This window comes from Podarcis tiliguerta, assembly GCF_965153285.1.
Source record: "Podarcis tiliguerta genome assembly, chromosome: 1".
Classification (NCBI taxonomy): Eukaryota; Metazoa; Chordata; class Lepidosauria; order Squamata; family Lacertidae; genus Podarcis; species Podarcis tiliguerta.
Genome location: NC_139534.1, coordinates 38074165 through 38098096, shown reverse-complemented (window position 1 = coordinate 38098096; position 23932 = coordinate 38074165). Strand labels below are relative to the sequence as shown.

The window sequence follows — 23932 nt, the reverse complement described above, 5'->3', positions numbered from 1 at the left end:
AAATTCTAAACTGCATTAATGCACAAAGTGTGGCTGCCCATGGTTGCAGTTATTGAAGTTGTAACTGAAATGATGTCTTGCTTATTTGATCTTCAACCAGTAGCTCTTATCCGGAAGCTTTTGTTTCACATTAAAGACACTAACGATTGTCTCCACAAAGTGAGCAGCTTAATAGTCAGAAAATGTTAACACAGGGTGTGGAGGGGGTTGATAATCACCTTTGATAGCTCTTCATTGCAACATCATATACCAGCCATGAACTGCAAGCCAAGTATTAATAGATCTGTTTAATAAAACAACTCAAAGTCCAATTTTAAACAGGATTTATTAGCTTGTGCTCCTCTAGGCAAAGCCGCAATTATTCAGTTTATACCTGAAAAGGGAGTGAGGAATGTTTTCCCTGCTCCTGAATCAAAACTGTGCTCAGTTTGTGTGTATGAAATGACAGCTTCCACCTTCCTCTTTTGAATCCAGTTTTTCAGAGGGGAGAGGGAAGGGAATCATAAACACACTGTTCATCTGCTATAGAGCTGCTGTGACTGCCTTTAGGCAGGTAACTATGGGCCTGTGTTCCCATCCATAGTGTCTGCATTGGTAATGGCTAACTACCAAGTTTGTTGAATGATAGACACATCTTATCCCCACTGCAACTTTTCCCCCAATTGCAGAACTTTAATTTCTCCTTTAGGAATGAATGACAGCCATTCCGTTTGTAAGGACATATCCTGGGGTACTCAGAGTAAAGCCCAACAGAATTCAATGGGATCTTCTGAAACCTTAGTCAGATTTTCAGGTGCCATGGGACCCAAAGTAGGGCTTTTGTGGTTCTGGTTAAGATATCTTTGTTAATATCAAAGTAAAATGCTGCTTCTCAGCTCTAGAGTCCTAATGAAAGAGAACACTATGTAATTTCAGACACCTTTTAACTGTTGAAAGAGAAAGAAAAACACTCAAAAGCAACTTAGTTTTTTAAATGAAAAGAACAATACTTTTGTAATTCTGCATTTCTGATGAAAATCACATATAGGGGTTCTTGAAGAATTCAGTCTTTGTAAATTCCTAAGAATGTACCTCTCATCTACTGGGTAACTGGCCTAATGTGTGGATCAGAACTTAAGTTAGCCACTGGATTTTTGATGTTCACGTGTTCCGGTGCAGTGCTCTGTTTTTAAAAAAACATATTAAAATGTCTAAACAAACAAGCTTTGATGTACAATGGGGTATACTATGTATGTATGGTATTACCCTTCTAAGTATTGCCCTTCTTGGAATTACAAATCTGGCTTTTGCTCAAATTGGAAAAAAAGCTTCCTCCTAAGATCAGATCCCTAAATTTTATCTTGATGAAATAATGTTTGATCAGTGGATGATCAAAATGAGGAATCTCTTCTTTGAAGTTTGATTGACAAAGGTGATTCTGAAGTCAGAAACATGTTTGGTCATATAATGTACTGTAGAACTCAGCTCTGAAAGAAGAGGCACTATGAGAGGCATGGGAATATAAAGTGTTCAAACTTTTAATTTGGTCATTTTTACTGTCTGTGAATACGAATTCCCTTACCTGATTACTGTGTGAAATGTACCATGTACTGGAATCCAGGAAGATAGTCTTTCAGTTGTAATTGTGAGTTTAAACAATGGAAAGACATCTTCCCTAACATCTTTCCTGGGAACGGTTCATACCAGATAAATGTAGCCATCAGCAGACAGCCGTGTTTTATTTGTGATGCATTCTGACTTTGTTTATTAAGTAATCATTTCTGGGTACAAGTGTCAACACAATTTGCTTTTTGAATAATGTGAAGCAGATAACCTCAATTAGCAAGCAATTACGGTAATTTTCATACTAAACGCTCTCCTTAATTGTTTTCGAAACCTGAAACTAAAACTGTAATAAATAATGAATGGTGAGAATACATTGATTTAAGGGGCTCCATGGTGATTTTTCTATAGAGATGTGCTCAACCTACCAAGCAAAATTCCAAAAACCAGTATGGGTTCAATGTGGATTTGGCAGGCTGGGATAAAAGGCTTAATCATGGACTTATACTTTGCCTTCTTCCTCACAGTAACTCTTCCTTATATCTCCTCTTATAAGATACCATGTTCTTCTGTTCTTCTGTTCCTTCTAGAATCTATCCAATACACGCTCCTTCCTGAACTTATTTAATCTGATAGATGTCCTGCTCAGTAATTTCTGTTAAAAGAACCCTAGTTTTCTATTGGCCATTATCTATTGCCTCATCCACTGAAGTACCCACTATTTCCACTTATGTCTACTTATACTTTTAAACTAGGCTGCCAAATCCATATGGGGATCTGAGAGATGAGGGAAAGGGTGGGTTGGCCATATGAAGCTGTAATTTAAATACCGTGGAACATGCTGGATGTTGTATATCCTATGGCAGTTTGTTCAGTAGCTCTGTTTTGTAAAATCTGCATGCATTGTTGCTCAGATCCAAGACTTGTGAAGCCTTTGAACCCGTTGATTCACTCCTGTCTTTCAGGGGACCCCATAAGAGCACCAAAAGAAATAGCTGCTCAACAATTTGTTTTTTACTGGATTTTTTTTTATAAACGTGACAGAAACCCAGTCAATAATATGAATTTAATACCTGCAGTGGGTTGAATGTATGTTTAAATTGAAACGGGTCTATTCCTCAGTATTAACAGCATTCACACATGCTCACAAATGGGAGTGGGGGAACAGGATCAAAAAATTAGTGTCACGTGCAAAAATGCCCTCACACCTTATTTTCGGATCATAAGATCACTATTTATAGTCAGTTGTTCAGGCTGTTGCAATAAACCTCACAACGTAGTAGAAATACCAACAGAAGCATCTTCCGAAGTGTGAAGGAAGAAAGTTTGTAGGAAAGGGCAATGCTAATGGTACTGGATATTACAGGGCACTTTAATATTTAATTGTGCGGCTTTGTCTTAAGGTTCTAAACGGTCTGTTAATAAATGCCCCATAGTAAGCAGGGTCATGTGTATTACTTCAAATGGATAAACAACAGCCCAGATTCAGCTAACGAGTTGTTCTAGCAGGAACTGGCAGTGCAATGGGGCTTTCTCCCTTCCCCTCCCCATGTGTCCCCCATCAGCTCTGGGGGCTTGGGAGAACTCCCAGAGCAGCATGCAAGGTGAGGAGAGGGCGAGTGTGCCTTCTAGGAAGCAGAAATACTTGTGCTAATGGAACAGTCCTTATAATGAATTCACCACACCACGTGTGTTCTGTGCCCCTGGTCAGATTATAGGAAGTGCTAGCCTCCTATCTAAGGTGAGGAACCTGCAGGCCTCAAAATGTTGCTGCACAGCAACTCCCATCATCCATAGCTGTTGGCCGTATATGTGAAAGGCTGCACCTGTTAAAATTCCCAACAAGTGGAAAGAATTGACTGAGGGTATCTGCAGTCCATCACAGGGACAGATAGCAACTACTCTGGAGTAATGTTTGGGGGGAAATTCAGTTAATGATATAGTAAGCACAGATTCTGAGCATCTAAAAGATTTCACTGATGAGTAAAAACATATATGTTTAAAAAGTGCTTTATGTAATTTTGTGACATATGCCTAAACATAAACAAGGCTCCAAGCAGCGGCAATGAGAAACATTTTGTGGGATCCCCTCCCTGCACCCCAATCCCTTATTCAACTTGTTAATGTAGATGTCCACTGCAGTCTGTTAGGTGTCTAAATAGTTGAAAGTTGCACTCAGATGTTACAGGTGGTGTGTGGTTTATAGTTTTAGCCATTCTACACTGTACACTGCTTCATCCACAGTGTTAACAATAGTACATATTTCATCCGTTGTCTTCTAATTATTGTTAACTTCAGCAAGCACCATTGCAAAATCCATCAAAAATGAGTTTTCACAGCAGTGCTTTATGTGGCCATTGATTTTCTCTCGTGTGGTTTTTCTTCATGTGCCTTGTTCTCGGTGACCCTGAGACTCAGCTTTGTTCTGGACTTGTAGCCCATGGCAGTAAAGTGGGGGAGATGAGGCATGAGTTGAGATGTAGAGCATGCATAAAGGAGGAGACATGTATAAACTGAAATGACATGGCAGCTGAAACATCTTGTTGCTCATCCGGGTTGCATGTTTGAGGAGAGAATGGGAAGTAAATTGTGATATGCAACTGAATAACAGCCGACAGGGTGGATGGTTTTAAGGTATGTGGATGCTCAGTCACATAGCGCAGGCAGAAGGGCAAAGGACAAGGAGCTGTTGGGTGTCCTTGCAGTCAGATTGTAGCCTTATAGCCTAAAAAGACGAGGAGGCATTGATTTACAAAAACACAAAACACAGAGCTCATCTAAACTCCGGAAAGACAGAGAGCACCAGGCTTTAAAATGAATTCGACATGCTGTTTTATAACAATTTGAAATTCAATAGCTGTCATATGTGACATAATATTTTTGCACCTTAAGTATCTAATTGTTATGTATGCTTGCTACTAATAATAATGGCACACCTGCCTCATGTCATAGGAAGCGTACATCAGTCACTGAAACATGCATGGCTTTGTGATTTTCCCATTAAGCTTGTAGCATTGTTTTTCAGCTCTAACCCAAGGCTTTGTCTGTACCAGCTATTGCACTTAAGTTATTCCTAGGACTCACCTGTGTCCCAGGAGACCCTTGATCTGACCTTTATGTGCTTAAAGATGATGTGCGAAATCGCAGGCATAACTTGCAAATAAATCCTCTGGCAACCAGAACTCTAGCCAGCTGCTTTAAAGGGTGGGTTGGAAGCTTTGTTGCTGTGCAGATTCTTTGAAGTGGGCACCTCCTGGTCTAGTTACTTTTATTGAAGTGAAGTGTTTCCCTTTCCTAATCACAAAGTAATTAGACCACATTCTGCTTACGAAATAATTACCGGGAGGAAAGGAACCTGTTTCTTAAGCAGGCTGTAGGCATGCTCAGGCCCAAACACACAAATGCTCAAACTGTGAGGGGGGGGGCAGAGGTACACGTGCAAGCTCCACTCCCAACACCCCCAGGGATGTGGGCTCCTCTTTAGATCTTTGTGTGATTAAGCCCTGTTAAGGCAGGGCTCCCAATCACTGAGCCATTTCTGAAAGCATTCAGCTACGTGTGCTGAACCTCCCTTCAGACCACCATGTTAAAGGCCCAGTGGTCTGAGGAGGCTCCCGCACACTAAGAGACAGGGATTGTATGTATGCCCTCACCCATGCTTTGAGCACTTGTACGTTCACATGAATGCCTCACCACAAGTTGTATAGCACGAAAAGCTCCAGCCATCTTGCCTACCTGAAACAGCAGGCTGCAAGGCCTATCTATCTGCAGTTTTATTTTTAAGCATCTGTTCTAGCATGTCAGTTCTGGAGTTTTCTTTAGCCAACATTCACAGGATTTATCACTGTAGGAAATGTCTACCTTTGATTCATTCTTAGTGGAGAAAACCCAGAAAAGCCATAATTGGGAGTGCTACCTTGGATATGAAGAGGACTGCACCTGCTGTTCCAATGGCCTTACCCTTGGAAGCGCAACTGGTGCAAACAGTCCTAACTGATTAAGACTACCCCTGAGTTGAAGACTACAATCCAAGGGTGTTTGTCGCACAGTTTTGAGGCACTTATTCATTATGGTCCAAGCCACTGAAGGGGCCACATGCTCTTCTTCACACACAGATAATTGGAACGAAAACAAAACAAATGTGATGCTGTTGCTGAGCTCATTGTCTGAACAAGCTGTCTCAGTAGAAACATCAAGGTACTAGGCAATATCATCACATTTGAAATGAATTGACTATCCACCTTGTTTGCTTTCCAGCTTTCCTAATTTATTGGCTGTATTTGTTTTTCTTATCTATCCTGTGACATACAAGGAAATGGAGGAAGAGATAGAGAAATGGCTATTCCCCAGGTTGGGGTTTTCTTGTTTGCTTTTTGTCAATTTACTTTTGGCCCTTTTTTCATTTATTATATTGTTCTCAGAAGTACTTTAAGAAACTTTAGACCTTAAAATTATAATAAAAAGATGTATTTCACAAAAGAAAACTTAGCCCTCAGACAGTTCTCTGTGGAATAATAAAACAAACATATGCCTGCATCCAAAGCCCCTTCGTGAAATGAAACCGAATGCTGAGAAGGAATCCCATGACCTTCACAAGCAGGAGAGCCTCTTCAATTTAAAGCAAAAGAAACAAAAATATTGCCCTGCTTTAAAAACGCCACAGTCGTCTTTAATTAATTACTCAACTCTGAATGAGACACTTTTTGCTGTTGTTGTTTATACTTACAAATATTTTGATCAGGACTAAATTTAAAATGTGTGTTTTGTGAATAAACTGCTCTTTCTTTATTGGTGCCATAATTTTGACTTATGGGTATTTTGATCCTGTGTAGAGGCTAGCTGCGGCTGCATGATAATCTAAATTATAGTCTGATTTCCATTCTAGCAGCTTTCTCCTCCCCCACCCCCAACAATCACCTTAGTTTCAGGCAGTCATCTTTGTGATAATAGAGATATTGATAGAAAGAACTATTGAAAGCATTCCCCTTTCTATAGCTTTATCATTGTATTAGATTGGTTTGTTTGTTTGTTTGGAAATGGTATGCCGCCTTTGAGACTTTTACAACAGAAAGATGGTATATAAATATCTTAAATAAGAAATCACAATTTTTTGCTTGGCATGCTAAGTACGCACAGTTTTGATTAACTGCAACACAGCACACAGTGTTAGCATAGAGGAAGGACTTCCTGCAGGAGAAAAAGTGATCACTTACAATATTTTGCAGGCTGCCCATCTAAACCCATCATTGCCTGGCACCTACACACTAAGGGCAAGGTTCCAGCGAACTTGTGAGTGGGCAGCATGCCATCTGAACAGATGGGCATGGAAGTAGGCAGCCAGTAGACCATGTATGTGCATCAACTGTGGGTGTTGAGGGCAAGATTCCCAATGGAGAGTGTCCAAACAGCTGTCTGGCCTGAGCCAACATGCCTACGACCAAGGAAGAGTGCCATCCCTAAATCCTGCTGAGTTGGATTAACCTTCAAAAAATAAAAATTGCTTCTGCAGTAGCATAAGGTGAGCTTTTGGCTTGTTTAAATCTGGGAGAATGAATTAGGCAGGCGAGATAAAAAGAAGCACTAATGAAGCATCCGCTAGAGGGGAATAAATATAGGGCAAGGAGTATTAAAAATACCACTAACACAAGGGCATTTCTCAGCAGATATTAGCCAGCAGTTTGTAGCATTCTTGTTAACTCTTCAGCTCCCGGAATGGTAAAAACTTTCAAAAAGGGCAACATTCCAGCAGAACTGAAACACCCTTTTGGTGGAGCTATCTCATTTTCCAATGTGTCATTTTAAATACACTGGGAATGTTGTTATGCCCTATTCTGCAGCTCTGGTTGTATGCAAGTATGAATGTGTGCATAAGAATGTGAATACAATGGATGTACTTCAATTTATGCCTGCAGTTCTCAGCCCAGCAAATGAGTTGTCCTTAGCTAGATCACTTTATTAGTATCTAATTGTTTGATATAACAGGACACAATGGGAGAGAAAACTGCTGCTGCTTTTGCCAACAGCTTTGGTATTGGACTTGGACCTGGGGAAACCACTCTTCATATTCTGTTCTTGATGGTCTTTGAACTTGATGGTTCTTTAACTTCCGTTACCTATCTATAAAATGGGAGTTACTGTGACCTGTTTTTTAAAAGATGAGTTAAACATTTTGAAACATGCTATATTAATGCTTATTAAAACTCAACTAATAAACCTGGCTAAGTGCCATGGAAACTTTATGAGAAAATTTAAAAAAAATCATTGTAAAAATCAGAAAATGAAGCTGAGATTCAAGGCATGAGCAACAGAAAGTCAAGTACAACTAGGATGTGATTGATTATAAGTTCATGCACTAGTTTATATGTTATGTCTTTCATAGCAAACTCATTTGCAGCATTTTCCACTAGGTTTAGTTGTTTCATGCCTATAACTTGTAGCTCAATTTCCCATGTGAAATGGCTGCATAGGAATCATGTCCTACAACCATACGTTCTTAGTAATGGCAGGAAAGCTCAACATAAGACAGAGTAAGCCACGTCTATAGAGTAAGCAGCTCTACATACTACTGTAATTATGCCATTCTGAAGATTGGTTCAGGCTGATTCTACATATTGCCTATAATGTATGGCCTGGCTCTAAGATGACTGATACAATTTCACATTTGTAACTGAGCAGATTTGGGTCGGGCCTACACTTGTGACAGAGACCAAATGAGAACCTCATGTGTATTGCTTTAAGCCACATACAAGAAGGATGTGACAAAAGAATAGCAGTGTTTCATAAAAGGAATGAATTGAGTCAGGGAACTAAGAAGATAGCTTATCATTTTGTTGTAACTAAGATAATAAAAACAAAATATGACCCCTGGCCTATAAAGTCTAGTATCCTGTTCCCCAAAGTGGCCTCTCATGTCCCTTCAGGAAGTCCACAGGCAGGACATGAAAACCATAGGCTCTTCCTTTCTGTTGCCCACTTCCACCAGCTATTATTCAGTGATCAATAAGCTTGGGCTCTGAATTTGACCAGTCCCTTAGGCCATCTAAGATATTAGCCACCATCCCATCTTGCAGAAGTGAATTTCAAAAATTATGTGCTGTATCATCAGACCTATACCCTAATTTTCCTTTAGAAAGTACAGAGCACATAAGCACCACAGCATTAGGTGTTCCCAGATCATTAAATGTATCCACCATGTCTTGCTCCTTTTTATAAGTTGACCCAATCTTATAGAAGAACCTATTGATCTATATGTATACCCCCAACCTTATGGCTTTAGTTGCAACAGCAACCAAAGTAAGCCATTGCCCTGATTCAGCTATTGTGACATGGCACATTAGGTAGCAGTTCTTCTTTCATGCAGTCACCCAGAGGGTCACACAATATTCTGAAAAACTAGTCAGATCTAGACATCCGGCACTTGATTCTGCTGAGGTTTGCTAGGACAATTAACATACATAACAGTGCGAGCAGATCAATAAGGCTGTAACATGCATCTACATACAGATGTGCTCCAAGCAATGTAATCCAATTAATCCATGGTATGAAGTAAGGTGCATAGAAGGTGCAAGTGAGAATGTATACACTAACTAAAATATATTGGACCACTGCTCAAGGTTTTCAATCCCTTGCGGAGTTACTCACAAGCAATGCTTGTTGTTCAGGACTCTTAAATCAGGGCTCTGGTTCAGTGCAATATGTGTGCAATAACACGTATTGATTTTCTTTTATTTAAGATATTATACTGCTCATTATCCAGATTAAGTTGGGACTGTTTATAATAAATTTCATTGATATCTTGCAGGATTGGGAGGGAAGTACCTCCATAGGCTTGAGCATGAAGGAAGGCTCTCTTACTCTGTTAAAAGGTCTATAAGGTTTTGATTTATAACTGAACTGAGGGTCAAGGCAAGCAAAGCCATTATCATTATTCTTACACACACTAGGGAACTGAACTGTGTACAGAGGGCAGTGTACTTAAAAGGAGACGTAAGGAAGGAGAATGTAACACAGATCTGTGTTGTTGTTTTTTAAAAAATCTGACGTTTACAGATTCAAACAAAGGAATGTGATATAGTACTCAGACAGTAAATGTACAGTCCAGCTTCTTTATTACACAATGTGTGGCTAAAAGTTCTAGTTTGAAGCAGGAGTGAAAGCAACTTCCTTTTACTTGTTCTACTTAAGGACCCAGTATTATTCTACTGCAATATCACTCTTTTTCACTAGGAGCTACTTCCTTGTTCCAATAACCATGGTAGCCCTCATTCTTGGAACATGTTGCAGTTGTGTTCTGATTCTTGGTAACCCTAAGTTACATGCATTTGTTCCATTTTGCTTATCACAAAGCTGTTTGCCATAAAGTTACATTGTCAACCCTTGGTTTACTTCAGGATAACTGGCATATTTTTGCAGAAATTCTGCCTTTGCAGAAACTGACAATGACTTCATTCCTGGATGCTAGGAGAAATCTAGCAGTATTGTTATACCCTTTAGCTAACTTGGGGGGAGGGGGGAGGGAAGAGGGGAAAGTTGCTGAGGTTGAATTTAACAAAACCAGATTTGCCCATAGACTTGCAAGCGCTTAGTGTGTGGACTTTTTAATGCTTCAGGTGACATTGCTGCTGACTGAAGAACGTTCATCAAATCATAAAACTGCTGATAAGCCAGCTTTCCCGAAAAGGAACCTTCTGAAGGTTTCTCAGACTTTCTTAATACTTGAAGCTTAGTGGAAATGATTGAGATTATTAGAATATGTGGTGGAAAATGGGAGAGATCCCAAGGGTTTGACCATGCACTATCCCTTATGCCCGAATCTTAAAATATCATACCTGCTTGGAGTGTTAACAGCACAACATTATTGTTAACATGAGTGTGATATCATTTTGGGGTCATTACACTAGCACAGTGACATTGGCAGGCCTCATCCTAAGTACTCATATGCTAGACCAACAATTCTTCAGATTAGATTATTAGTCTGTGGGAAATTGTCATTTTTCTATCTTTCTTTTGTCTAGTATCAACATCTATACATAGCAGTGCCAATACATTGTCTAAAATGGATATACTATATTAGAAAGGTGACACACTGATATATAAGCATAGTGTACTTTTCCTTCATTGATATGTGCATAATTTTTATTGATTCTCATGATAGCTCTTTGAGGGAGGTCACTAATATTCCTTTTTAAGGGCTGCCCACAATGTTATAACACTTCTCACTTTTCACTTATCTGTTGAAATCAAGAATACACAACATACGCCTGTGTGTGTGTGTGTGAAGAACGTCCAATTTTCCCTCGGCTTAAAATTGCAGCGTTAAAGTGCTTCACTTTAGCTTGATCACTCCCAACGTATTCTCTTTGAATCACTGATGGAGTATCATTTATTGACCCCCAAGGAATGCTGGGAGGTCATTTTCTTTCATTCTGGGTAGAGAAATGATCTCACAACTTTATCTGCTATGTTATATGTAAAAGTATAATTAAGAGTGGGGATCTTTGAGAGAATAAAAATGATATAGACCTGAAGTTTAGATAGGGATGTTGTAGCATGAATATTAGCACCAGATCTGTATAACATTAAAAGATATGGAGAGGGGAGATAAATGGAACTAATTTATTTTGAATTTACACACATGCCTCAGTTTGTATTAATATTAAAGTTCTATCCAAAATCTAAATGGAAAGTCTGACATCTTAGAAGTTCTCTCAACAGCATCAGCAAATCATTCTTGTTTACCCTACATGCTAATAAAACGGGAGCATGACACTCCTGAAAACAAGATTGCAAAATACAGAAAATGTGGTCTGACATTTTTTTCTCCCCAAAGGAGGGACTGCCACTAACGAAAGTATTTCTTATGAAGGCTCGATTGCTTAAGATGCAGAATATTAAGAGAGAAAAACACTTTAGGACACAGCCATGTCACCAGCTGTTACTCATTTCTAATGAAATTGTTAAGTGATATTCCTCATAAATAGGTCAGCGAAACTTTTGAATCACAGAGACTGTTTTATCTGTTTTCTCTGTGAAACGTTGGTATTAAATTTAGAATGGGTAATTCATTAAGCTCATTAGCTATCACTGGGAGAGTAGAGCACTTTCTAAGATGTAGGTTTCAGGGCTTAAAACGTTAGTGCTTACAAATAAACATGAAAGCAGTGTGTGCCGTAAAATATGGGATCATAATATTTTAAAGTATATTTTGAGGGAGGCCCTCTGGATTAATTATGAACATTTTGTAGAGTCCGACATTTACATATAAACAGCATATATTATGGCTTCTTGTTAACTGTGTTTTACTATGAAAGAAGACAGGGAGCCTAGTTAAAAAACCAGTCAAAATTTACTGATTATTTCTGTTTTAGATAAAAATAACACATTTAGTTATGTGTTTCAGTCCCGCATGGCAAACTGTGGTTCCTTTTAAAACAAAGCACAATTAAAATCTACCAAGAAATAGTTTCTTATTTTGGTTCACTTACATAAAATGATAAGGAGGTAGCATCACCTCCACCCTTCAGGCAGATCAGTGCCTGGATGGGAAGCCAGGACCTGTGCCATGGAAGAGAAGTGAAAGATGTACATGTATTAATAAATAACTTAGAGCAAAGCACCTCTGATTCTTTCCCTCTTTCCTTAAATTTCATTGACATATTTTAAATACATATGGTAAGCTCTTTTTTTGGGGGGGGGAGCATAATCCACAAATAGAAAAGAAGGTGCTAAATTACATGAGAGCTCCCATAGCAGGAATTCATATATGTAGCACTAGGGAAGGAAGAAGAACCTACCTGCTGCTGTCACAGCTGCCAACATTGCAGGCAGGTAAAATGTAGTGGAGGTGATGAAGTTGGGGGAAAGCTAGGAGATAACGGGGCTGGGAATGATGCTTTTCTCTCAGTGGCAATTGGGAGAGCAATTGCATTTAACAAAGCTTGTAACTTGGCTTGGAAATAACCGATTGTCCAACCTTTTCAGAAATGTTTTCAGAGTCCATCTATGACTTGAACTGAGAGGTATTTGACTATCTCAAAACAATACCGACCGACTTTAAAGAGTTATTGAAAGGGTTACTGAGCAGGCACATTAAACACGGAATTATTATTACTAGAGGTAGCGAGGGATAAAATGTTATAAATAAAGAAGGCTGCGTGTCAGTGTTATTAGCATGCAGATTCTTAGCACTTAGCGCAGAGCAAACTGCGTATGTTCTGTTAAGTTACTTTCAATCGACCCTTCCTTGTTCAGCATTGTTTGATTTGATGCTAGCAGGTTCTAACTTGTAAATGAATGCATTTTCAGATATCCCGTCATAGAAGGAATCATTCCCAACACAATTTAACACTTTCTGAGTTCATCAGCCCACTGGAGCAAACGGTAAGCAATTGTATTACAGAATTTACAATTTATTGATGTAGTTCTTTACTTCAGATTTCATTAATCAAAATGTAATGCATGTTTTTTGGAGGGTAAGTACTTAGGGCTGCAGATGCCTCAATATATTAATAGGGTGAAGAGAACTAAAGATTTGGGGGAAGGTTGGTTAAACAGTGAAAAGAATAATTTTGGAATCTACAAACCATTGTGGTGAATGATATACAATTTCAATTACCCATTAACTCAAGAAAATTAAAGCTGACATTTCAGCAATACTAATAGATATTTATTACATGATGACATTGCTTATCCAAAAATGGATGTGTTTAGCAAAATGAATAAAACCAAGAGAAACTGCTAGGCATGAAGTTGCTTTCTGAAGAGTTTGCTACTCAGTGAGGAGCAGGGATAAACCTGTAGAAAACCTGTAGAAAAATTAGTTCTGGTGTGTTCCCTGTTTCCACTTGCACCACGGTTCCTAAAGTAGATGAGAAACTCTCAGATAGAGATAAGTCTGGATTTGCTGCCAATGTGCGTCCAACTCTGTTGTTCTGCTGGCACAGCATGTCTGCAGTAGCATGCTGGTCCCAATTAGTTGGCACCACCATGCCAAGTCCGAGAATGAACCCGCATGCTTGGTTGGCTCCCTAGTGGTGTGGCTGAATAGAGAGAAAGCTTCTTCCCTCTGGTTCATGCCTAGGCAGTCTTTGCCATCACCACCTTCTCCATCCTCCCTCTAGTACAGCACAGCTCAGCAAATATAGTGAAATTTGAAACACCTAAAATTTGAATAGCTAGATGATGAAAGTGACTTTAACTGAGAGAATGATTTTTGGAGGGAGGGAGGGCAAACTGATTCTGTTGATCTTCTGCTAAATCTAAGAACTATAGCCTGCTCTGTCAGAGAGAGTACAATCCCATCCAGGGCAGATAATTTCTTGGGCACAGGAACCAGTCACGCATGGAGCCTCTGACTTGCCAGGATTCAAACTCAGTTTATTTTCCTTCATTCAGTCCACCAAATTCTTTTTGCATTTGTTTTACAACTCTACTTGTTAATTCTGACTCTTGTGTTCTTGCAAGTTTTAATTAATAACTATTTTACTTGCAGTTTTTATAGAAGTGGGCCTCTCTATTCATTTCAGAAGGAGAAACCCATTTCCAGTCGTGCATCCTTTTTATGTACCTAGAACCTCCCCTCAGTGGCGTAGCGTGGGTTGTCAGCACCCGGGGCAAGGCAAGTAATTTGCGCCCCCTAAACCGTGGATTTGCGCCCCCTAACCCGTGGATTTGCGCCCCCTAACCCTAACCCCCAGATGTTGCGCCCGGTGCGGCCGGCCCCCCCTGCACCCCGCACGCTAGGCCACTGCCTCCCCTTCCTCCTCTCAAGGACGTAAGAGGCATACAACCAAATGTTGCCACAATGATGTGGGAACTGATTCTCCGTGGTACACCTCACTGACTCTCCAGTAACATCTATATTGAGGAACCATGGGATGAGTGCAAATCCTTCTCATATAAATGTTGCCTGGTCCCTTGGAGAACAATGTGGCCTTGGAAAGTCACTATGTCATTGTCCATACTCACATGGTTCCTCAATACAATTATTACCCAAGAAGAGTATATAAAACAAGACCACAGGTCAATTTCTACCATACTGTTGCACTTATGTATGAATTGGGCCATGGAAGCCTTTGTTGACAGTAGTGCTCTGTATATGCACAGAAACTTCTTGCCAGCAAGATAAAATTCTTCTACGGGTCTAACTTCCAAACCTCAGATCTAGATTGCAGTTGTCACCATCCTCCTATGAATTCTTTGCTTTCAGGTAGATGTTCAAGGCCTCAGAATGTGAACTGTATGAGAGAGACCTCAGAATTAACTATTTAGCAGATGTTTATTTGTATAAATAACAAATAAATATCAAACTAAGTTTTTGGATCAGTGCAGTATGGTTTATGGTGTGAATTTATTTGTTGCTTTGCTTTTACGGAGAACCTTTCGAATAGGAGATCTCATCTCCTGAACATTTTCCTAATCTAGGAAATTCATCCGCCCTCTACACTGGCCTCCACCCATTTAGCTGACATATCCCAACTGCTCCTTCCTTCCCCAGCGTCCTGCCCTCCAATAGATTCCCCTTCCCTCTTACCATAACATTCCATTCTCCAGGCAATTCTTCCTCCTATCCAGTCATGCTCCAGAACACAGACCTTCTTTAAAGCAATGCCCCACTGCTCTCAGTAAGACTTCTGAATAATTTTTTATACCGACTTCATAATTTTTTCCTTGCCATTATGTAAAATATTCAAGCACACAGATAACATCTATATTGCACGGCATAGTCACATAGATGCATTAACTGCATGAAATATGAACAAGCATAAAGCAATAAAAGCATGCCATTTTATCCTTTCCTTCGCCCCTATACAGAGTCCTTGAATTCTTCTGCCTTATTTCTGTGCTCGTTTATGTTCAGGGCTATTGCTCCCTCAACCTTTCTTCATCTAGAAAGGTGCAGGAACAGTACAGCTAAAAAACAACACCCCCAAACAAATGATGGATATTTATTGAGGCAGAAAAGATAGCAAGTGCTGTAAGGACATTTCATGTTCAGTAATCTCATGCCATCCATCTGTGGAAGGAATGAAACGATAACCTGAATCCTCCTGGAAGGATTGTGATGAAGACATTTGAACAGATGCTCACCAATGCAAAACACACGTGTCTTTCTGTGGTGCAGTTTTGACGTAATGTTTCCAACCTCTGAGGCCTGGTCATGTGTCAAAGGTTCAAAGAAAAGGACTGTGGGAAGAGAGCATGTAATTCTGTGGCTCACTGCCTCCTCACTGTTACATCTGTGTCAGCCCAGAGTTGCAATTTCTGGTTGTTGCCTGTTTCCATTGGAATAAACTACTTCGGCAAGAGGGGGAAATGACCAAAATTGGGATCTGTTTCAGAGAAACTAATCTGAAGCTTGGATGGTAAACAGGAGCCATCTCCAATTCACATTTTAGCCAGGGGAAAATAACTTCCTTCCTTGTACGTATCCTGGCAAGAACAGTGTGCATATGTAAGGTACAGAATGAGAAGGGGAACAGGCCAGATGTTTGCTATAATCTTGGTGCCATGGGGTGGGAGAAGGCTGGATGATTTATGTGAACATGATCAAAAAATCCTTGCATTGCTTTATGGAGCAACAACCTGATTCTGAGTGGAGCAACAATCTGTTTATTGAGGCACAGTTCTTTGGGTGATCCATTTTTTTCTTCGGCATTCAGTACTGAAAATATGGTCCAACATACACAAATCTATGCATTAGTACCTATAGCCTGTGCTTCCAAAAATTTCAGGAGCTCATGAAGAACGTGTGTTATGTAGCATATGCGTTGCCCAACATGTTCCAAAATCTCAGCTGTTCATAAAAATGCAGAGTATGCTCCTGATACTGTAACATACGTTTTTGTATTTATATTCCAAAATTTGGCTTACATATAATGAAAACAAACAATATTATATATGAATCTTTTATGGACTGTTTGCATTTTTTAATTAAAAAGTGTATTTTAAACTTAATAACTTATTTTATGGCAATAGATAACCTTATATAAAATTGTGCAGCAGTGTAATAAAATGCCTGCATCTCTAAGCCAGGCCTGAATAACTGAAGTGACCCACTGTAGTTGAATGCAGCACACAGGTCCAGTGTTGTAGCCTGCTAGTAGGCTGACAAACTCCTTGTTTTGGCACTCCTGGGGAGAAAAAGCCAAGGAATTTATCAATAGGTTTATTGAGGCTTTGGAGAACCACCACACAGGGCTGGTGGCTCTGTCTAAGTTCGTAAATTGTGCAGACCTGGATTCAAATATAAGCAGAGGTGAGGTAGTAGTCCAACCAATGTGGCGTTAATTTCTGTATCCTGTCTTGTTTCATGGGCTCTGGGCAGTCTCAAGCCCTATATTCTGCACCTGTTCAGACCAAAGTTCAGAATCTTCTAGACTACTATGAGAAATTTCATATGGTGGCTTGTAGCTATCCACTGTTGGATCCTAGGGCAAGTGTTTCTACCGGTGGGTCCTGCTAAGATACATGGCTGCTAGCTGCTGCTAAAGGATGCCTTTTGCTTTTCCCTGCCCTTCACTGATACGTTTTCTTGCAACATTTCTGTTTTCATTTCTGTTCGTTTTTTAAGACTTTGTAGCGAGCCCTTCAACACATAATACCTGCCTTAGCTAGGTTTAAGCTGCATTTGTGAACATATATTAAAACAATTGGGTGGGAACTAGTTTCTTTGGCAGTATGCCAGTGTAGGGAAACCTGAAAGCACAAATAAGAATTTAGCATATGTTTGTTCTTTATTGCAGGTAATCAAAGAAGGGTGTCTTCTAAAAGCTAAAATTGCAGATGGAGGCAAGAAGCAAAGGTATGAGGCAATAACCAAAACTTACAGTATAAGCAAAAGTGTTAGAAAGCTCATTATCTCTTGAAGGGGTAGCTATAAGAGCCTGACCTGCAGACTAAGCTCAAAGTATCATAGTAATTTCATAAGGTGACATCATATGGTACACAGAATTCATGGGTCTTTCTTCTGTATTATAAATTAGGAAGGGTAATATATTTCTATGTTATTAATCTGCAGCAAATACATAGTTTAAGAACATTGGGGTTCGATTATGGTAAAAGTTTCACAAAATAATGTATTTTATCCATTGGGTGCCTTTTTTGTTTTTAAAGTGATTTCAGTGGAAGCAGAAACAAGATACTGATTCATTATCTTTAATTGTAGCAATTCTTTTTTTGCCCTGGGAACTTGCTAGATTTTCATTTTCTTAAGTTTTAACCCTCCCAACGTTGTTGTTGTTTTAAAAAGCCCCCAAACAGAGTCCTTTAAAAAGAAAAGAATTAAACTGGGGAATCTTTTAGAAATAAGTGCATCCTGCTGTGTTTTCATAATAGGTGCTGTATTAGCAAGCTGCAGTTCTTGTGCCACTTCTGCCCTCAGCCTCAGGCAGAGGACTTGAAACTGGCAGTGGCAAGCACATGGATCACTCTGCCCAGACCGTAATTTGAGGGGAAGGGAAATCGTTGCTTTTCAAACTGGAGGTGGAAATGTCATTAGTAATTAGTGATTATTGAGTGTAGAAAATATATTGGGATTCAGAGGCTGGATTAGCAGATTTTTGAGGCAACTTCAACTCAAAAATTCTGTGTCTGGAATCTGGATTGTCACGGCTGTATTTCTTCATAGTGACTGTGGTAATTTACAGCTGATTTCACTGTATTTACTTTCTGAGGCTGTACAGTCTTATGGACATATAGTATCTTAGTTTTCACTTGGAGAATGGAGTGCAGGAGGCAGGTAGCTATCTCTCTGAAGAGTTAAGTTTTTACGTAGAGCACCATTTTCATGTCAGGAGACCCTTTTGAACAACCAACTCTGCAGGAAAAACTGAAGTAGTATTGTTCTGTGAGAAGACTGTAGTACCAGAGTAAGTGAACATTTAAATTGGTTTATATAGTCACTAAACTCCTGGGTTCTCACTTGGGTCGAATAACCTTTTTCTAATGAAGGAGTAGCCACCATTGTCCTCTCCCAACTCCCATCTTTAACCATTGACTATACAGGCTGGGGCTGGTGGGTCCAAAATTGGCACTGTATTGAGTGCCCCTGTTCTAATCAAATGACTGCTTGACCATTTTATTTATTAATTGCATGTATTTTACCTTGCCCTTTGTACAAGTAAAGCTTAGGGTGGGAATTTGTCCTTCTCCTTTCCCCCCCACAAGAGCCTCAAGGGATAAGTCCCTTATCAAGGGATAAGGAAGGGGAGTCACTCAGTACAATCCGTGTGGCTGAGAGGAGCTTGAACCTAGTCAAGCAACTCAGCCCACATGAATCTTAACTCAAGACTTCATCCTATTCCAAGAATCTTTAGGGCAGCCAGATGAAAGAGAGGGAGCACGCCTGCTGAAATTCTCATTTCCACACAACTATTAAAGGTGTATGAGCCCTTTTCCTTATTTGGATCTGGCCCCTCTGTGAAGAAGTGAAGCATGTCTGCAAAATTAAATGTTGCCTAAATCTGCTTATGCTATTTTTGAGAATGCTTTTGCCATTTATACAAAATAAAAGATGTGTGGAATCTATTAGTAACTCTGCATGCCCAGTACAGGAAAACAATGCCTGATCTTCCTGCTCCTGTGGTTAAACATTTGGGGGGGGGGGCAGAAATGGAAGTGTCATAATTTTTGTTATAAACCTAGAATTACCCACTTAAACTTAAGTCCCTGCTTCTCTAAGAACATATAGCAATCAATGCAAACTGTGTTGGTCTTATAGTGTGCTGCCATCAGGTGTCCATTTGCCAGAATGCAAATACAGTGGTCACAAGGAGAAAGCTGTAGAAGTTCATTGCTTCTAGTTTACAAAAAGCTGCTTGAAGTTTGACATTATGTTTTATGCAGCTGTGTAGTTCATATTTATCTTTTTGCATGAAAACAGTTTACAGGTGTTTTATATCTGAGAGTTTTTCTGTCTCTCTCTTGCATCGTTTTGATGCAGTATTCTAACTGATTTTGTCTCCTTTTAATCTGTTGCTAAACTGTCACGTTGGGGCCACCAGACAAACCTCAACATGGTGTCATTCTTTAAAATGTATTTAATCAATTTTGTTAGGTTAACTTTTATTTCAAAAAACCCCAAAACTTTACTGGCAATCCAAAGATCAAGAGCTGCAGTCACACCATCTGTCCAGCTGTATATTTCACCTTTTGCTGAACTGATTTTTTCTAAGACAGAAAAAACCCCACCCCTGACTCTATATGGAATTGTATGTATATTTCATAATGCTAAAGACATGTATTTCTACATAAATGTTAGCAATACTAGAGTATGCTGTCCTTTGCATGTGATAGTTCCATTTTTCTTTTTAACCCAGGGCAAGGGAAAATTTACTCCTCTGGATGTTATTTTACTACAACTCTCATCATTTGATATCACCGGCCATGCTGACTGGGGCTGATGGAAGTTGGAGTCTAACAACATTTGGAAGGTTCCAAGCTACCCTCTACCTTAGTATCCCTCTTTTTCTTAACAAACCTGAAAGCTGGTGCCACTGATTCAGTTCACCTTAGCCTAGGGTACAATGCTCTTCTGGGATGCCAGTCCACCCAATGAATACCAGTGCTCTGGAACCTCTTGCATAGAATACTATTTTGGACCCCCCCCCCCTTAAAAACAACAACTAAGGAAATGTTGTTGTTTTTTATGCACCAGTATTTCAGAAAACAAGAGGAAGTAATGCTAATGAAACTCATATATGACAGACAGAAATCTAAATGTAGGAAGTATGCCATGTCCATATGTGGTAAACACTGTGCCACAGTCCATTCTTTAGCTAGGAATAGAAGTTCAGGCTAATGTAATGCTGACATTCATTACTTTAATATATTACTGAACTGGACTACAGAAACCCACTGCAGTAATACATGAACTGGATCTTAAAAACATCTAAGTTCTGGTGTTTGTCTCTGCCTTCCCACTTTGCAAAGTGGCTTCTACAGTGGTACCTTGGGTTACATATGCTTCAGGTTACATACGCTTCAGGTTACATACGCTTCAGGTTACAGACTCCGTTAACCCAGAAATAGTACCTCGGGTTAAGAACTTTGCTTCAGGATGAGAACAGAAATTGTGCTCTGGCAGCGCGGCGGCAGCGGGAGACCCCATTAGCTAAAGTGGTGCTTCAGGTTAAGAACAGTTTCAGGTTAAGAACGGACCTCCAGAACAAATTAAGTACTTAACCCGAGGTACCACTGTACAGGATAGGATCTACATATTTAGCATGCATTAATCCTATTCAAATGATGGACCAGAAGTAAAATATCTGGAGTGGCAGTACTGATTGTCCCAACTTTCTCAGGCTGTCGCTGGATATTTCTATTCTGGTTTTCAGTCTAAAGAAACAAATGAAAAAATTGTCTCTGCTTACAAAATGACGACAAACCGTGATAGGCCTTGCTCTAGCAAAACATGAACCTTTGCATGGACTTCAGTGAAAGTGTTCTACTTATTATGCCAACTTGAGACACGAGAGAGAGTACAACTGTAAATCCCCTTACTTGGAAGTAAATTCATTTTGATTATTTCCACTTGTAGTAAATGGCAATATTCAAGCAATAGCACTACATCTACTGCAGCAGAACTGCAGAGCCACCCTCCTAACACCAGGGCTGCTGCTGCTTACCTGGATGGGGTTGGTTTGGAGTGGTAGCCCTGAAGGGGCCAGTCTGGTGCTCCTGCCAGTACACCTGTGGTCCTGACCTTGCCACCTCCCAGCCCAGCAAGCCCACCATATGCACCACTACTGAAGCCAAGGCAGACTAAAATACATTTAAGCCAATTGATTTCAGTGGTTTATGTCCACTTAATTTTGTGCTGCATTGTGGCAAATCTTTGTAGTCAACAAGTTGCAAATGATGCAACATTATCATCTTTGAAATCCGTTATAATTGCCTTCAAATGGTGAATTAAAGCACTTGAGCTCTAACATGGCTCACACAAGTCTGCAGATTGAATTTGATGGTGATTTCAAACAGGGCATCTTTCCCCATGAAATATGAGGTGATACGGCTGCATGAGACTACTACTGTCCCAAATAAGCTAAACATTTAAATCAGATCTTGCTATAAAGAGTTTAAGACTGAGGTGACAGCTTTAGCAGAATTTCACTCATTACACAGAGGCAAACTTGGTTTGCCAACAAAAGAAGACTCAGCAAGGAAGACTCTCTAAGTGTATGCATTTTTATATGCATGGTGTTTTTTTAAAATACATATCGGATGTTTATATATATTCTTAAATGCTGTATATCTTTTAAAAATGCAAAGCATTAAGTAGTCCTATAGAACTAGTTTCTTCAGCTCTTTTGATAGCTCATTATCCTCTTTCCTTTATTCTTCTACTTTGTTTCATCCTGATTTCCTACCACTTGCTGTGCTGTGAATTGGTCTTGCAGTAGAGCAACCTAGAAAGCATAGTTGTCCTAATCAGACTACTGAACCAGACTTGTAAATATAACTAAGGATAAAGCTGTAGCTGTTTGGACACAGCATCTGAGCTACCAAACCATTGGGCTAAACCCATGCAGTTGCAATTCTGTCAATATTAGAAGAGATGTACTGAATACTGTTTTGAATTTGGATCGTGTTCTTAAGTGCACGCCTGACTGCCCAGCTTGGAAAATCAAATAAACTTTATTCTAGCAGATGACCGTTATATGTAAATAGTTTGGAACCCTGGGCTCAGTAGTGCTGCTTGTGGTGGGGCTGAGCTGCAGGAGTTCACCAATCTAGTGGTCCTAATGTTGCAATCATTATCCCCAACTCACACCACTGGCCTGCCTTGCTCCAGCCCTCTCTAGGTAAGCAGTAGTAATGGTTTCTGGAGTCCAGCCCTGATGTGTCACATGTGCTTGGCCTGCAAAAGTGAATCTGTCTTTATGTACGAAGTAATCTGTGTTTGCTTAATTGATCCTTTTTCAATAAAACTGTTGTTATTTCTTTAAAGGAAAAACTGGATGACTTCTTGGCTTGTTCTCACCGGTCAGAAAATAGAATTTTACAAGGAATCCAAGCAGGCAGCCGCGGCCAATCTGGTAAGTAGCTCACTTTCTTACGCCTTTTTCTTTTTCAGAAATGTTGTTGAACATAAAGTTTGGCATCATAAAAGAGCACAGAACTATTAAGCCTTAGACTTCTAAGATCTGATGTAAGAAAATGACTCAATAAACTTTTAATCAGATGAGAGAGGAGGGGAAATAGAACTCAGCATATCTTTTATTAAGAGGTGCTTTTTGAAAATAATTGCAAAGTGAGACGGATGGTGAGTGGCTCTCCAGTAATGTGGAGGTAACACTTTAAATTAAGGTGCCAGTTATAAATGCTTTATTCTTATTTATGAAATGATCTCTAAATGCAACTACTTCCTCAAATAATGTATTATAAAGTATGTTATAAAATGCATTAGTAATAAATGCTTAACAGATGAGGCGATGAGAATCTGTTACAAAGGATATTATAAGACGTAAATTGTATTAAACCCTGTGTATGCATCTTTAATACATGAATTTAAGTTGCTATTGAGCTTGCTGTAAAGTGACTTGCATATCATAAATAATAATAAAGTAGTTATAAATGGCACCTTAATATAGGGTGTTACCAAAGAGCAAAACACTGTAAGTTAGCAAAGTGATTTTTATCTTCATATAAATGTGACATATTCTACATCTGGCTAACATTTCCTGAATATTCCTTATGACTCTATCTAATATAGTTAATGCACCTCAAAGTAGAATTCAGTATACTTTGGGGGAGAAAAAGTTCCTCGAGGGGAGACCTTCGATTGTAGCCTTCAGATATGTGACAGATATGTTGTACAAATAATCACGGCATGTTTCCCTTCAGTGCTAGCTGCTGCTGAGATTGAGCCTCCTCTATTCTGGACTCCGGAAAAACAGAGAAATCCATAAATTAGTGACACTATAGACTGAACAGGGAAAGGTTTGACAGAGCCCTATTGTGATGGCTTCCCAAGGCTTGATCAAACCTGCCATACCGTATTGGTTTGATGGGTGACCAAAAAGGTGCACTATATGACAGGAGTCAGAAACAATAAATAAATTTAGATATGTTAGGTGATATGGAGCCCCCTGCTTGTTTCCTTGCTTTTTATTAGTTTGACCATTGGAACTGTGAGCTATAGGGAAGCTTGTCCTTCTCCTTCAATGGTTCATTATGGGAATGAAGGAGAAAATGTGTTGTATATCTCTTGCTGGTAATATGATAGGCTTTTATGCTGCAGTGATAACATAGTATGTTTCCATTTTCAAACAAAATGTGTATTAAGTGAAAATGGACTGGAACCTGAAGTTATACTGTCACACGTTTGTTCATAAGATTCACATTATATTCTTAAATAACACTTGCCATATTAATTATGAATTTGCAGTTC

At 39.5% G+C, this 23932-nt stretch overlaps 1 protein-coding gene across 11 annotated transcripts in view; it reads left to right on the top strand.

The window, feature by feature from the left end:
- The window catches only part of ARHGAP15 (Rho GTPase activating protein 15), a 370171-nt gene that overhangs the window by 26197 nt on the left and 320042 nt on the right, over positions 1-23932 (top strand). For all 11 annotated transcript variants that reach the window (XM_083410920.1, XM_083410912.1, XM_083410910.1 and 8 more), the window contains 3 exons: positions 12847-12921; positions 17286-17344; positions 22490-22577. In XM_083410920.1, coding sequence (XP_083267046.1) covers positions 12847-12921; positions 17286-17344; positions 22490-22577 — 222 coding nt within the window. The remainder of the gene's footprint in view (positions 1-12846; positions 12922-17285; positions 17345-22489; positions 22578-23932) is intronic.